Source organism: Lolium rigidum, chromosome 4, assembly GCF_022539505.1.
Source record: "Lolium rigidum isolate FL_2022 chromosome 4, APGP_CSIRO_Lrig_0.1, whole genome shotgun sequence".
Classification (NCBI taxonomy): Eukaryota; Viridiplantae; Streptophyta; class Magnoliopsida; order Poales; family Poaceae; genus Lolium; species Lolium rigidum.
Window position 1 is genome coordinate 250,695,267 of NC_061511.1, and position 17,071 is coordinate 250,712,337.

General features: G+C 43.2%; 2 protein-coding genes across 3 annotated transcripts; one reads left to right on the top strand and one right to left on the bottom strand.

The window, feature by feature from the left end:
• The first annotated feature begins 520 nt into the window (after window positions 1-520).
• LOC124707494 (polypyrimidine tract-binding protein homolog 3-like) lies at window positions 521-5,891 on the top strand. 2 transcript variants are annotated; one of them, XM_047239151.1, is made up of 15 exons: window positions 521-674; window positions 813-878; window positions 1,022-1,093; window positions 1,190-1,266; window positions 1,573-1,654; window positions 2,587-2,719; window positions 3,213-3,277; window positions 3,362-3,411; window positions 3,497-3,538; window positions 3,683-3,734; window positions 3,821-3,869; window positions 3,960-3,973; window positions 4,129-4,236; window positions 4,950-5,093; window positions 5,238-5,891. In XM_047239151.1, exons 2-15 carry the CDS (start codon window positions 822-824, stop codon window positions 5,625-5,627), a joined length of 1,335 nt encoding a protein of 444 aa, XP_047095107.1. In that variant the 5' UTR covers window positions 521-674; window positions 813-821; the 3' UTR covers window positions 5,628-5,891. The 2 variants fall into 2 exon arrangements, with proteins under 2 accessions (XP_047095107.1, XP_047095106.1); XM_047239150.1 differs by having other exon boundaries at window positions 4,950-5,891.
• Window positions 5,892-6,724: 833 nt separating this feature from the next.
• LOC124650216 (heavy metal-associated isoprenylated plant protein 9-like) lies at window positions 6,725-8,403 on the bottom strand. The gene is made up of 2 exons (XM_047189774.1): window positions 8,163-8,403; window positions 6,725-8,058 (listed from the first exon to the last, which is right to left on the bottom strand). Exons 1-2 carry the CDS (start codon window positions 8,184-8,186, stop codon window positions 6,934-6,936), a joined length of 1,149 nt encoding a protein of 382 aa, XP_047045730.1. The 5' UTR covers window positions 8,187-8,403; the 3' UTR covers window positions 6,725-6,933.
• Window positions 8,404-17,071: the final 8,668 nt, after the last annotated feature.

The following is a 17,071-nucleotide window of genomic DNA, read 5'->3' on the forward strand; positions in this document are numbered from 1 at the left end:
CTCCGGGTGGATTCATGTCAATAGTTTCTCTAATGCTATTCATGCCTACACCCAATGATGCCTTCATATCATCTCCTCCGATTCATTCTACTAATGCGCACACAGCCGAAGTTTAAAATGAAGATGAAGAACAAGATAGGGGTGCAAAAGAAGATGGTGATGATGAATGATCATCAATATTTAGTACTAGTGTTTTGCATGAACTTTATTTCTCAGTTGGTAGTCTTGAACTATATCTTGCTTTTAAACTATGTTATATATTTTGTTTGTGTTCATAGGGTTACATATTGTGCGCCCAAAATCCTGTCGCGCGCTGCATTAGTGCATTTTACCACGCCTCAAACAGCTCTGTATAATCTTTTTTAGCGCGGCGCTATGGCGCGTCTGTTGCAGATGGTCTTATCCACTTATAAACAAACCCGTTGGCCCCGTGCGGCGACACGACGTGCCGCCCACGACCACGGTCGCTCAAAACAAACACGAGTCGCTCGCCTCATCCAACAACCGATTATTACACTACACAGCCGTTTTCCATCTCTTTCCGCCCCACGAATCCAGAACACAACCTAGCGGCTCTTCCCCCTCCCAATTCTCCCCCCTTCCTCTCGCTCTCTCGGCAGCGACAGCCGCGGCCAAAACCCTAGATCTCCCTCCCGCTTAAACCCCCCAGCAAGGTAACGTCTCTCTCCCCCACACTGGACCGGCCGTCTCCGGATCTCCCTCCAGTCGCCTCCCTTCCATCCATTTACCCGAGCGTGGCGCGATGAAGAATTCCCTCCTGATTACCGGTGGTCTGCCTGTGTTGTTTCCAGCTCGGGAGGATGGCGGAGGCGTCCAAGGTGATCCACATCCGGAACGTCGGCCAGGAGATCGCCGAGGTGAGAAACAGGGGCTAAATCTCCAACCTTTGTCTTCTTCTTCGACTCTTTCTTCTGTCCGGGGTGATTGGATTGTTCTTCTGAATGAAGATTTCTTTTTTACTGCCCACGCGCTTCTCCTTATCGTCTGCTGTTCGTCGCAGGCCGATCTGCTTCAGCTGATGCAGCCGTTCGGCACGGTGTCCAAGGTCGTCATGCTGCGTGCCAAGAATCAGGTGGGTACTTCTTCTTCTTTCTTGCTGGCTGGTGGTGTTTTTTTTTGAGCAATTAAGCAGGCGTGGTGTTGAAATTGGATGTTTTTGGTGGTGCAGGCTCTTCTCCAGATGCAAGACATTCACTCCTCCGTCAGCGCCCTGCAGTACTACAGTACTGTCCAACCTAGCGTAAGGTGATGCCGTTCTTGGCTGTGATGGTTTTTGGTACCACGAGCTTCAGTAATTACCTATGGCTACTGCTGCTGTAGTACAGTTGTACTTAGTTTTTGCAATGTTAGCTGCTGGTACATAGTATGGCCTGGTCTGGATAATGCAAAATGCTTAATAATATGGTCCGCGCTTTGTGCTGCGCTTTCTTTTGCTCTCGGCAAATAATAGTTCACACAAAACAGAACAGTACTTCTAGTTAACTTTCATATCTCATTTGGTATGTGCTTATTCCTTTTCGCACACGTGTGCATTCTTTTATGTCATTTTAGAGGAAGGAATGTTTACATACAATTTTCATCCCACCAAGAACTTACCACTGACCAGAGCTCTCATGGACGGAATTCTGATCAGGTATACTTGTCTACTCTTCACTTTCAAGATTTGCTTTATAATCTTTCCAGAGTTATCATAAGTTGTCAGTTTCATCTGTGTACTATGAAATCTGCACATTGACTGTTGTATCCTACCCAGATTTTCTCTGCATCATACTGACAACTCACATTTAGCTGTGGAAGTAAATGACATACTTCTTAAAGTTATTATCAAACACTATTTTTTACTTGTTTGTGGCTGTAAAACATCGCATAGACCTTGGATTGGTTACACATTGATAAGATATCTAGTTCCCTCAGTTGCATCAAATGGTTTGGCGTGCCTACATGTTGTAAATATGATAGTGGTATTTATGCTACAGCGGAACCTACAAGTTGGATATATTGGAGTTGTTCGGTTTTGTTAAAAATGGAAACTTGACTTACTGCCTCACCATGAAATGTTGAAATACTCCTCTGTTCCACCAAAAGTGTCTCAACTTTGTTAAAATTTGGATGTATCTAGACACAGTGGCGGAGCCACACACTAGCTGTGTAGTCACTTGACTACACAGTTTTTCAACTATACAAAGAAAAATTATGTGGAAATTTTCTAAAAATTTACATCAATACATATATTTGACTACACAGATTTAAATTGACTACACAAGGTTGGAGTTCTGGCTCCGCCACTGTCTAGACACTGTCTAGTAGGTAGATACATCCAAATTTTCACAAAGTTGAGACAATTTTGGTGGGACGGAGGGAGTACTTCACATATTGAAATTGGAAGGGCGATTGGCTATATTTAGTATCTTCTCATATCTCTTTCAGATAGCTGAGTTATATTGCATATTATATCTACTGCCTCTTATTTTTCCAACTAGATATACCTATTCCTCTCTATTTATTCTTTTCTTTCTCCCACTCTTCTGTCTTGGTGCCTGTTTGCTGCTCTGTGCTCGCCCTCAGGACTCAGAACCCAACCGAATCCTTTTAGCTACCATTCACCACATGATGTATCCTATAACAGTGGAGGTCTTACATCAAGTTTTCAAAGCATATGGATTTGTGGAGAAGATTGTCACATTTCAGAAGTCAGCTGGTCAGACTCCACCTCTCTTTCTCTCTCACACACCTGTGCACATACACTTCATATGAATCCTCTGATTCACTTTCCGGGTTATGCGTGAATGAATATGTTGATTTATCAACAAGTATGTGAAATATGCATAATATGCTACACCTTTGACAAAAGAGCAAATGTATGCCAACTGTTGTATAAACACTATGTGTCATACCTATATCAATTATTTACATTAGATGCAACATTCTTTAATGATGAGTTTGACAGTCTAGAAACATGTGTGCAAATAATTGTAGCAACAAAATACTGAATTATTGTGGAATATGCTACTACAGATTTACACCTATACAGAAAAGGTAGATACAGGCTTGATATTTCTCGCTAGGTGTAGCCTAATTTTTCTGTTGCAATATTTTCTGCACTTAGTTACTCATTCAACTGGGAATAAGTAAATTGGCTCTCTTGAATATCTGAAAAAGATGATCCTATGCATTTTGTTTGTTTGGTGCAGGTTTCCAAGCCCTCGTCCAGTATCAATCACGTCAAGAAGCTGTGGAAGCATTTGGTGCTTTGCATGTAATTATTTCCTGGCTCCATTAATGTCCTAGAATCGACATATAGTTCAGACACATCTTAACCTTACAAACCAAAATATTACAGGGAAGGAACATCTATGATGGTTGCTGCCAGCTAGACATCCAATATTCCAAGTATGAGCTATGACTAATCGTAGTTAAAATTTTATTTTTCTCAGTTATAATATCTGATATATTCTTCCTTTGCGTGAATATCCAGTCTCAGCGAACTGCAAGTCCATTTCAACAATGATCGGTCTAGGTAAGATTGATTTCCCAGTTCTAATCCCTTCAGTTGATATTGTTGGACAATGCACGTGTATTTCAATGTTTTTAAGGAATTGCATTATCCTATAGAGTCATGTAGCATCAGTTAACATGACAGTCATTTGCTTTTTTTGTCCAGGGATTTCACAAATCCATCATTGCCCACAGAACAACGTCCAAGGCCCTCTCAGGTTTGAGTGATTCTCTTTCTTTTGTCATGTCACTTGTTGTATGCATCAATTTATGCTCAAACAAAATAATGTTTTGATTGGAGCAGCAAGGTTTTCCAGATCCTGGCGGTCTTTATGCCTTCCAACAACCTGGAGGTACAATACTACATATCATTGTGTTCTAAATTAATAATTCATCGCGGATCATTGAAAAATATCTGATTCAGTTTCATTTTTGGTGTACAGCTCCGTTTGCACAGGTTGGTTGACTGCCTCTGAGCAGTGTTTCCTGTTCAATTTGCAGAAAATAATCAGCTGGATACACATGCCTACCACTTGCTTTGCATCTCGTGTAAATATCCCTTCTAGGTTCTAGCTCTCATATGCATAAGCATTTGAATTTGGTGCATAACAGATGGGAAGAGCCGCAATGATTGCAGCTGCATTTGGTGGATCTTTACCGCCTGGAGTTAGTGGTACCAACGAACGGTGCACACTGATAGTCAGTAATTTAAACACCGAGGTAAGTTTTCACCTGTTTTGAATTGAACATTGGAATCCCCTTTACTTATCTTAATCTTTTCATCACATTATTCTAAAGATGGTGTTAGGCAGTTTGGTTGTTTGTGCTTAAATTATAATTGAAAATCCTCTCTGAGGGTTAATGGCCACCTTCATTCCTGAAGGTTTGCTAGAGGTTGCTTTGGTCATTGATGTTTCAAAAATGCCAAAAAGGGATCCTATTGAGCTATCTGATATCTTAACATAGTTAATAAGGATGAAAACTGAAGTCTCTGTTTACCTTTTGTGATCAAGCTAAAGTAGAACTGGCATACTGTGCATGTTGGCGAGGTGCGTCTTTCTTGTTTTAAGGATGAAAACTGAAGTCTCTGTTTACCTGTTGTGATCAAGCTAAAGCAGAACTGGAATACTGTGCATGTTGGTGAGGTCCTCTGTCTGTCTTGGTTTACTTGGTCTATTGCGACGTGGACCGGGTCATCCTAATCCCTTGAAAAGATAAATTTTGCACATGTTATTGTTTTAAGTGGTTGGTGGGTAGGATTTGAGTCAGCAGGCATGATATGTGCTTTTGAAGTTAAAGCATCACCTTCTTTTTTGATTGTAATGACTGAGACCTTCAATTGAAATTCCAGAACAAATGTGGTCACTAATCTTCTCTTCAAATGAGCTTATTCTCTTCAGAGGCGTCTTTCATTTGTTAACTTTCATGTGCAGCAAACCAATGAGGATAAGCTCTTCAATCTCTTCTCTTTATATGGAAACATAGTTCGAATCAAGGTACTACGCAACAAACCAGATCATGCCCTTGTAGAAATGGCTGATGGGTTTCAGTCTGAGCTGGCTGTCCATTATCTAAAGGTGTGTGCGTTTTCTCTAGTACCAATCTATGAGGTTTCTCTGTTCCATTTTGTATGTAATATATCCCTGTTATTGTTATTCGTACATTGTATAATTGCTTCATTTAACATTTGGGATGCCATTTTGTCCATTTTTTGCCTGCAGGGTGCAATGCTATTTGGGAACAAGCTGGAAGTTAACTACTCAAAGTACCCCACTATAACACCTTCCGCCGACGCGCATGAATACACCAATTCAAGCCTTAACAGGTTTAATAGCAATGTGGTCAAGAACTACCGACATTGTTGTGCTCCAACAAAGATGATCCACATTTCTGCCCTCTCCCAAGACATCTCTGAGGACGCGATCCTTACTCATGTGTCTGAGCACGGTTCTGTTGTCGGCACAAAGCTATTCGAGGTGAACGGCAAGAGGCAGGCACTCGTCTTGTTTGAATCTGAAGAGGAAGCAACCGAGGCCCTTGTGTCAAAGCATGCCAGCTCACTGGAGGGGAACACCATCCGGATTTCGTTTTCCCAGATGCAGAGTTTATAGGAAGCTATGAGGCCTTGGCTGCTAATCGGTTCTCGCTTCATGTTCTTCTTTAAGGAAGCTCTGAGCCTTAAGATGTGTATTCTGTGCTGTTCTCCGGACTGTTTGCTTTGTCTTTGCTGTACCGTCTGTGACAAACGTTTTCGACGGTTTTTGTTCCTTTTCTCTCTGTCTGGTTTAAGGTAACCAAAGAATTTTATTGCGTGCTGTGCTAGTAGTATGAATTATGAGTGAAAAGAAATCAGGAAAAAAAAGAGGAAAATTTCATTGAAAGAGCGTCACCCTATCGTGAACTGTCAGGTACGAACCTGCCAGTTTTGTTCAAAAGGTGTGTTTGTGTTTCTGGTTGTTTAGCAACTGAGGATTGAAGAGCACTTTTGCATTGGAGAATTGTTGTATGCGTATAAACTTTCTATGGACAAAATTCAAATCAAAGAGGAAAGTTTCATGTTTTCTTCCCGGCAAAAGAAGCAGCACACGTGGACTAACACAGATATCATGTTTTGTTGATATTACACTCTTATACAGGGATATATAGGTACATCCTTACGAACTGATGACCACGAGTCGTTCTAGGTAGATCGTTATAACATGAGGAAGGTAATGAGGTAGATAAATGGCAAAAATGAACTCCACAGGTAAGGCTTGCTGTACAAAGAGAAAAGTCAAACAGATTTGTGTAAACTCTTGCCTCAAGAAACAAGTCATTTTTTTTTGTTTTCTGTTGAGAGAGAGCGGGAACAAGCATTTCCTTTATTACAGAAAAAATGGCTTTTAAAGTAGAATTACATGTGCGGGCTTCTCCTAGAAACAGATGGTAAGCCAAGCCTGCCTGATCGATGGTCTAGGTGGCCCTTTTATGTTCAATGCTGTCCCACCTTGCTTCTCTAATGGCTTGATCATCTCAAACGTTATTTGTTTGTTGAAATAATATGTATAGAACTTTTCATGACCCGATGATTGTCAAGTTTCCACTTGAGATCCTTGGTTAGAAGAATGTAAATACTACCAATTGGCACATAAATTGTGGCACCCAACATTACATATTTCTAGTGGCACATATTTATTACACTTACACATGAGAAAATACACATCGTCCATTAAAAAAAGGGCGATCCATTGATTTTCTAACTGGTGTATATATACCTCCTCATCGATCTTGTACGTCTGACCAATGCCATTTAATTTCTTAGCTAGTACTACTACAGCTTACAAAGTACGTAGTAGTAATGGAGTATGCAAATATATATATGATGATTATGGTCCAATCCAAACAAGTTCATCTCCATGACGGATGGATGCAAGCAGGCTAGGAGATGACACACGAGTTGGGGTTCTCGTCACTGAACATCTGCGGCGGCCGCTCCATCATGTAGCTGCTGCCGTAGTACATCGGTGCCGGGGGAGGTGGCGGCGGAGGAGGCATCCATTGGTGGTGCATCATGGCATAGGGATGGTGGTGGTGCGGCGGGGGCGGCGGCGGAGGCGGCATGGCGTGCATGGCCATCCTCCTGGCCATCATGGCCTCCTCCGCATCGGCAGGCGGCAGCTTGTAGCTGTAGTGCGCGCCGCCGTAGGGCCAATAGACCATCCGCTTCATCATCTCCTCCGGCGGGAAGCCATCCACCGCCACGCGCTCCTCGCCTTCTTGCTTCCCCGGTTTCTCGTCTCCGGCGTCGGCAGCTTCCTTCTTCTCCTCCCCGGCCGCCTGCTCTGCTTCAGCTGCAGGCTTCTTCTCGTCCTCTTCTTTCTTGCCGCCATCGTCCGCCGGCTTCTGCTCGGCCTCGGCTGGCGGCGCGGCTTCCTCCTTCGGTGGCTCCGGAGGCGGTGGAGGTGGCACGACGGCGGCGAGCTTGCCTGTGCGGTGGTGGATGTACTCGACGATCTGCTCACCCTCCACGGTGCCGGTGACCGTGAGCCTGCCAGCGGCCAGGTCGGTCTCGGCAGTCTGCACCCCTTTCATCTTCAACATCTTTCTCTGCAGCTGCTGTGCGCAGGCGTCGCAGTGCATGTTCACCTCGAGCTCCACCGTGCGAACTGGGTCCTCCGCGGGCGGTGGCGGAGGCGGGGCCGCCTCTTCGGCAGGTGGTGCGGGAGGAGGTGGTAGCGGCGAGATGACGGTGGCTTCGCGCTTGGTCTTTCTGCGGAGGCGCTGGCACAGCGCGTCCGGGTCGACGGCGACGCCCTTGACGGTGATCTGGTTGGAAACCATGTCGACGTGGACAGTCTCGACGCCTTTGCAGCGGAGGAGGGAGCGCCTCATACGCTTCGCGCAGCCGGTGCAGTGCACCTCCACGCCGAGGATCACCGGGGGTGGAGGGGATGGAGGAGCATCGGCCGGTGGTGCTTCCTCTTTCTTTTTCTCTTCCTCGGCTGGTGGTGCAGCAGGGGATTCTTCCTTCTTCGGCTCTGCTTCCACCTTAGGCTCCTCCACCTGAATTCATGATCAGGAGACGGGCATTCGTTATGTCAACTAACTAGTTCACATGCAGGAGCAAGTAACTGATGAAAGAATGAAAACAAATAGAGATTATTTACCTTGTTAACTACTTCCTCGCCCATGGTATGATCAGATCAATCTGCCAAGCTGAATCACAATCTAGTTAGTGGATCGATATATATGATCATGTGATGGACGCCAAGGATGGGTGGAGTACGTGGTAAGCTTAGAGAGAAGAAGAAGCAGTGAGCTAGGTGCAGTTGGGCATGCAAACTAAGTTGAGGACAGAAGGAATGAGGAGGGAGGATGGATGCAGAGCAGAGGTCCAACTTATAAGCCTGTTCGGTTCGGTTTGTTAGCTAGATTCCAAGGGGATGACGGTATGCATGGACAATGGCATGCAATAATTCTCATATTCCGGCCTGATGCATGGAGATGGAGTAGCAAACAAACGATGACCAATATGCAGAGAGAACAATGCATGTAGAAATATAAAATAGTAGTCCGTGCTGAGGATGATTCCCATGGATGCACATGCAAGCAACTGATCATCGATCGCTGCCTTGATCGAATATGTTATGTATATACCGGATAGATCGAGGGTACCTTTTGCATTATCGTGCTCGAGGCCTAGATGGTATGGTACTGCTATCTAGATCTCAATCTCAATGCAAGCAACTGGTACAAGCTAGCTAGATACTCAGCTATACGTATGTACACCACTGGGTAGATAAGTGGTGGAGTAGATAGAGGACGGTGTACATGTATATCGAGATTGGAAAAGTGGCACACACATTTATATGTGTAGGCAGAGGCACCTTCTTCAACTAATTTCTAGACTACAGACTTATTGTTATCCTATATATGCTCAACTTACTAATTTAGCACCGATGTATACATCATGCCAAATTACTGTCAAGTTACTAATTTCAGTTACTAGTATATGTAGATTCTTCGAGTTGGTCGGCTGCTGGTAGAAATAGTTAACTGGTCGGTGCACGTAAAACCAAACTAGCTACTATCAGTACTACTCTACTTAACCAGCCGGCCAGTCAGCTGGGCAATGCATATTTCCTCTTCCTCGCTTAGCGTGGGGGCGCAATATTCAACGTTAGCTTGCTCCAAGTTTGGGGAAAGAAGCTGCTACAAAAGTTAGCGATGATTTGCGAAAAGGTTGATAGATCGATGCACATGGGTGTGTTGGGTGGGACTTTCAGTTTGGCATACACTCATATATACATACATGTCGATCTGCTTTTCTTTTCTTCCACCATAAGTAGCGTTAGCAATCCACTTCACCGTGACTCATCGCCGACCCACGCATCTAAAAGCTTACTACAGTCTCAGCTGATGGATGTCAAGTCACATGCATCCACATCAGATTGCAGTGTACCTTCATGGCACATCCTTGGTCACACCAAACCAGTTGCTAATAGTAGTGCAATTGCAGAGAATTCAACCATGACAATTAATCAGGCTAACTATATCGACCAGACACTCCAAGTGTAACTTAGAGACACAAATGGCTATCTATAGCTCACTACCGGAAAATCATTTTTTTCCCCAGTGTCAAACCAAAAAACACTCAGGCAAAGATCAAAAAACAATCGGCAAACACAAAAACTCGGTAAAGATCTAAAAAAAAATACTCGGAAAGCACACATACTCGGCAAAAACCTAAAATATACTCGACAAACATCATATACTCGGCAAACCGGAGGGACATGTGGCAGCCGCGGTCGCACCAAACCATGGTGGGAAGGGGCTAGAGTTTTGCCGTGACGGGGCTAGATCATACCAAACCAGTTACTAATAGTAGTGCAATTGCAGAGAATTAAACCATGGCAATTAATCAGGCTAGCAGTAGCTATATCGATAGAGACGTCGTTCAAGTGTAACTTAGAGACACAATTAGGTAGCTAGCTGTGGTGACCCAGCATACCACTGCATGTTGTAGTATGCCAGTCGTTGATATAACATTCACGGAGTACCAATCCGCAAATATTACATCCCTCAGAGTAGTACAACAGAACATAGCAGGTCCATAACTCATTCATTTATTATTACAAACCATACATACATATCATCTCGGAGTTCCTCTTGGGTCCTAAGAGGAATACTCCTGGGTTCGAGGTGAACCCAACTTAACTTACAACATATATGTCTTAGTAAGTTGTACATTTATTCTCAGTGAGCAGTTAAGTACTAAGTGTTCGTACTGCTTAGCTACTAATACTACCAGGTTAGTCTACGCTTGTTCTCCTCCGGAACCCTCCCCGGTTCCGTAGACGATGAGGTAATCCACTCCTTCTACACCTCCGGAGAGGTCTGGCTCTTCATAGCAGATTTCTTCTGCTCCTTCACGGTTGTCGGTGTCCTCCTCAAGATGATTCGGGCAATCTAAGCGGGGATTTAAGAGTGGTATGAGTACGAGCGTACTCAACAAGTTCATTATAGAAAAGAGGTGTTTAATGCACTAGCTACGATATCAGACCAGAAAGTCTAATACCAATGCAGGTTTTGATAATCATTTCTTCAAAAGGTTGCTTTTATTAATAAGAACTATGTCCGTCAGCCTTCACCGGTTTACTAGAACTTCATGGAGTTCCTTTCCGGCAGCGTTCGCAGTTTCAAAACCCGGAACAGGGAGTGACAGGTCACGATTCATTACACTCGCGAGAGGTGTGTTGCTTTACCCATAAGAGATCTTAACCATGGTGCCAACCGGGCAGCTTTCCCGTCCACACTTCCTTTGGTGTGATGCCCGGTATAAGGTCTTAGCCAATCATATTCCTCCGCTACCTCGCACACCCACCCTTTGTTGCAATCCCCGACCCTGGGTCCTCGCCGGTGTACTTATACCACTTAAGGATGGCCCCCGACCACGACAACAGTTCTGGGCTCTACCATAAACTCCTTCGCCGGTAGATGCAACCCATCATAGACCGCATTACCGTGGGGAATTAGAAGGGATCCCCACCCTCCGGTTGTTCTCGCAAGATACAACTGCTACGGTAAGCTCATCCGTTGATGTACGAGAGGTGGAAATACAACTGACTACTCCGTCCCACTCCAGATCTTATGGTTAACACGAATTTTACGGCACAAGAATCACTGGACGACATTTGTTGTTTAATCCTAGATGGATATAAACCCATTGCAATGGAACCTCCACCATGTCAACACATTCCATGGTTCCATTGCCAACCACATAGTCATATTCATAGTTATGAAAGTAATACTTTTGCTTTTCATGCAAGAGTGATAAGTATAGTACTTTGCAAGTAATTTGGTAAAAATACTCAAATGACATGAGCAAGCGATGAACTTGCCTGAAGACTGCAAAGTGTTGCAGTTTGATGGTGTGGACTGACCCTTGTCCTCTGTTGCTGAAAAATAGCATCATTGTCCGATAAGGGCAATGGTTAAAGAAGCATTTATGCATGATTCAGCTTTTAGGGTTTGTTCCCCCTTCCCGATGATTTATTATTTCATGTAAGAGGTAATCTAAGAACAATTTAGGGATACTCTGTTTAAAGTAAAATACTACCTTGAAATGTTGTCAAGGTGTTTTTAAAGTCCAAAAGTATTGATGTACTTATTTTTATCATTAAAAATATGGTGGGATATTTTTAATGATTAAAATATTCATCAAATTATGACTTAATCTCTTTTGTCTCCAAAAATTCCTTTTCATATTTTATTATGATAGAGAATTTTGTGCTGAGTGGTTTTCATATTTTTATTTATTTTTTTAGAGCTTTACTTATTTTAAAAAAAATCTGGAAAGATTCAATTTAATGGGCATTTTTGAAAAGACAGAAATGCCCCTGGGCCCACCTGTCAGTGGAGCCCAGTGGGTTGGGTTAGACCCGCACGGTCCAACCGACCCGTGCGGTCGCTCCCACTTCTCCCCCTCCGCGCCGCTTCGACGAACCCTAATTACCCTCGCTCTCTGGCGACCCGCGTCGCCCCCGCCGTCGCCGGTCGATACCGGCGAACTCCGGTGGTGTTGGCCTCCGCCATAGTGCGCAATCGATGCAGCCCGTGATGGCGCGTCAATCTATCCGCGTCGATCTGACGCGTGCGTCCAGGGTTGCTCGACCTCGACCCTCTCTGGTGCTAGGGTTGCGGTCCTCGCCGGCGATGCGTGTCGGCGGATGGTCCTGACCTCCCTGGTGTCGCTCGGCGGCTTGCTGATGTGGTGCTGGGCGCGGTGGTGCTCGATGTGGCCTAGCCTGGCTGCGGCTTGGCGCTGTCGTAGCCTGGCTGTGCCGCTGCATCCGCCATGGCTGCATCTACGAGCTCCTGCTCCCAGGTATGTTTGCCTCCGTCTCTTCTTTCCCTGTTCTTCCTCCTCCCTTGCTCTGGATGCTCTAGCATCCATCTCCTTGGTGTGCTGGCCTTGCCAGTACACCAGATTCAGCTCCTCCTTCGTCTCTTGGTCAAGCTCAGGCCATGGCTGCTCTTCCTCCTGGAATGGCTGTTGTTCTAGGCTAGCTGCTGCTGCTATGTTGTGCTGGTTGCTGCTGCTGCGCTCTCTGTTGCTGTGGTGACTCATGTGCAATAGCTCATGAGCACTTTATGATGCTCATGGTCTGCTAGATGGTTCTTGCTACTGCTGCTGGTGCTAGACTATCATGTATGATCATTTCTTGGCTCCTGGCTTGATTACAATATGTAATCCTTGCATTCTTACAAGAGCCAGTGCCTCCGTGATATGTTTATTGAGCTTTTAGCTCCTGGTAAAGCTCTGCTAGGTTTGTTTGTTATTTAGCTACTTCATTTCCTTGCTGATGTGCTTCTGGATACAATTATAAAATTGTTTGTATGATTATCTGTGATACAATTGTTGCTTAACTGTGGATATTTCATTAACTGGTCCATGAGTTGATGCTAGGATTGACTCTAGCATGCCTTAGCATGCTCTAGCAAGCTCTGGTGATCATATGATTATCAGATGATTGGTGGTTGTCTACTGACCTATGGTTTGGTGCCTCACTTGTGTTTCTCCTGGTGTCTGTGTGGCACCCAAGCTTGTGCTGGTGCATGCTCTTGCTTGTTCCAGCACCTGCTGATGCTTGCAGTGATCCATTGGATCATATGCAGTTCCTGATGCATGCTTTATTTGTCTGTCTCATTTATCTGAATAGTTCTGATTTATTAAATGGATAAATGAGGTGAACTGCTTAGCAGTGATGATCATATAGATTGATTTATTTGAGCTAGAGGGATGCCAACCCTTTGTTGGGGACCCTAGCTCACTCTGAACCCTCTGGGTAGTGATGCAGTGGCTTGATGTGTGATTTTTTGGGTTTGAGGTGGCCCTGACAACATCCTGATGCTGTCCAAGGGTAGCTCCCCCTCTCTGTGGCTTGCTGTGGTTGGGTGAATGCTTGCTGGTGATCCTATTGGATTACCAGAAGCTTTTGATGTTGAAAATACTTGCAGAAGACATATATCTCTGCATATCTGATGGTTTTAAATGGGCTAGAGTAATCTGTGTGTATCTAGGTACAAGTCTGGGATGGTTTCTTCCTATTTCCATTTGGAAATATGCTACCATTTGTCTGGTTGGCATAACCATGGTCATAGGCTTTGATTGATCCCTGATTTTTGCCATTTCTATCAGGTTACTTTTGGTCTATGACCAAGTGATGATCAATACTGGATTATTCCACCCTCTTGTGTATCTGTGGATGCATGGTTGTGCATATGGTGAACAAAACCATCTGGTTTGTTCATGATTATGGTATACCTCACTCCAGCTCCTAGAAAATGGTGTTGGTGTAGAGGATTTGCTTATGGATGGTTTGTTTGCTTGCCCTGCTCCTCCTGGCTAGCTTGTGCTTGATCTACTCCATGGTGGCTTGATCAACAGTGAGCAGTTCTTGGTGGAACTGTTTCTGGATGGTTTGCTGGTTATATGTTCTTCCTGTTCTTGTGTTCTTACCCTGGTGAAGCTTCTGTCGATGGAGCTGCTAGGGTTTGCTGTGAAAAGTATTTATACTGCCCCTCTCTTCACTCCTTTGGTCGACAGCAAGGCATGTGCTGGGTTCTCCTCCCCTGGCTGTGTGTGTGGAGAGCATGCAGCTCTCCTTGTGAGCTGCCTGTGTGCTCACAAGTTGGGACTTGGGACAGTCCTGGTTCCCTCGACAGACTTGAGATTATCTCTCAATTTCTGGTTTCTTTTGCTAACCTGCCAAGAGGCAATGCCACTTGGCATAATGGGTTTCTTTCTATTGTTGTTTTATTTTGCAGGAATCATCTGGATGATCAAGTGTTGATCAAGAATCACTTGAAGAATTAACTTGTTTAGTGTAGAATTCTGTAATTACTTGTAATTTTTCCTTTTCTATTTTTTTCCATTTATTCAATTTCTGTAATATATTGTAATATTCATAATCCATTTGGAATATTGTAATTGACAATGTAAATTGTGTGATAATCAATAAAGCTCAAGTTTCTCTAATGAGCTTTAAATATGTGTGATATTATTTTATATGTTTCATTATCTATTTTTTTAATGAATTTGAATTATGATATATTCAATTGATGTTTGAATTTTGAAATTCAAACATAACTTATTTGAATTCAATCATGCAACTTAAATTGAGATGCCATGTTCCCCTCTCTTCTCGAAAACCCTAATTGAGTTCATTGAGGTCCAAGTTTATCGCACTCTCGGAACCCTAACCCTGTAAGGTGTCGAGAGAGAAACTTGTCCCCCTTCGATGCAGTTTTTCTTTAAAAGCGCGAAATTTTCACCAGATTTTACGATGCAATGCACATCCCTTTCTAAATTCTACCCCTTGATCGTCACTAAACCTTGGACATTACACTAGCTACCTTAATCTCTCATCTTTGCGTGGCAAGCCACCAACTAAGTTTCTACTCTACATAGAGAGATTAACTGACGTCTCCTTGCTGGACCATGCATATGCACTTGCTGAAATGGACAAATCTATTCACTACTGTGCAAGATCCAAGTCAAAAACAAAATTCTCATACAAGATTCGTCAACAAATGTACATGGCCAAGGTATGCACATGGATGTACGCAACCACCTTTTACCCATGCAGATGCATATATGGATGACTCAACCTTTTGCACATGCCTTTGTTAACTGTTACCTGCAGCTTTTTGCACAAGAGATTAATTAAGAATTAGTATTACTCAGTGTAAAGATCCATGGAAGGATGAATTCATTAGCTAGCATATACTCAAAGTTGGATCTTGGGAAAGGGCGTGAAAAGATTACTTTGGCTCTACTTAACAGTCCAATCGAGAAACAGATTACCCTCAAACTCTGCACTCTGACTCTTGATTAATATGTACTACACTAGATTACTGGAGCATAGCACCGTCCTCATAGTTTATATATATAGCTTCGAGATCTCTGACTATGTGTGTGCCTTGTAAATTTCACTTGCGGCCGGCTTAGGTGGCTTCTCATTTTATTTCCACCTTTATTTTAAACGGATTTTGTTTCCACCTCTGTTATTGGTTTTCTCTTACTTGGATCATCTATTGATGGATGTCAGCAATTAATTGTACCTATGTGCTCTTAGGCAATGGATAAATAAATTATTTGTACTAGCCAGTGATCACTTAATTGGCTGGCTATATATCAGTCAATTGACATTTTTTTCACAAGATACAAAAAATGTTCAACATGTCGTAATCAACCGTTCATCTAGTGCAAACAAAATGTACTATGGTTCGTCTCAGTTGTCTGGAAATCTTAATTCTCAGTTAAAATTACAAATTTGTTCATGTATACAGATTAAAGAACGATCACCGTGCTTTAATAATTTGTCCATCTTGTGCAAAAAATGTATTATATATTCTCTACTTTACAAATTTGTGAAATTTTTGATGGGTCATAAAGTTGAAATGACAATTCTCAACCTCTTGGTCATAATTAGCAAAACCGAATAAAATGCGATGAAGGATTGTCACATATATATGCTCTATTGTTTCTATATAAACGACCGATGAAGAATCATCACAAATATGCTCAATTGATTCTATAAACTAGATGGAGTAGGTGACCAGTTGACTGATTGATGTTTAACTGTAACAACTGCTATACATTGTGCATATTATACATGTAGTCCAATATAATCCATCGCCAATCAAACTCACACCCTTCCCCGCCGGTCACTGAATAACAAAAATATGGAATATTACTACTGGAACATGATGAGATTCAGAGATCTTGCAGCTGATTGGTTCATGAGGTATCTAGCTTGTTGCCTTCTTCTTGTTCTTCTTAATCATCTTCTTTTATCGCCCAATTATAATGAAATATTAGTTTGGTAGCCCATGCATGATTAATTAGTTGTGGTCATCAAATCCAAAGACCTAGGTAGCTTTGACACCTGTTCTTGCCTGCAGATTTGCTAGCTCAAAGTACTCCTCTGATTAAGGTGACAAGCTACCTGCTAGCTATGAGAATTAACACCAAAGGTCACCTACTGCTATATAAGAGTGTAGCTTAGTCTGTAAAGCTAGGAAAGCATAGTAGTATGGGGGAGACGCATGCGTGCATGTCTCTAATCAGTTGTAGCTGATGAGGGACAAAGGAATATTGAGTCAGCAATTAAAGTCCCTTTCCATGTCATGGATCCTGGCTACTCCCACTCTTGCATGGACTTAAGCTATAAGCTAACTACAACTAATTAGTTCCCTACTTAACATATATGCTTTCTGTTTGTTTAGTTTGGACGGTTGGGATTTGACTGAGTAGTTGCTTCTTCATGCAAACAGCTGGTTAAGCTGTCAAATACAGCTTGCAGCTGGTTAATCTTGCTATGAATCCAGTACTAACTAACTTAAGTACACTGTGCTGGTACTGTGCTCGATGCATGCTAGCTCAAGTGAGTGATGCATGGGTCTAGTCATATCCTGTCAACAAGGAATTTGTTCAGATTCAGGGGATATGAATTGTCATCTATCCATCCAAACAAGACTGAAAATGGGTGGGCCCTTGCCTGATGCAATC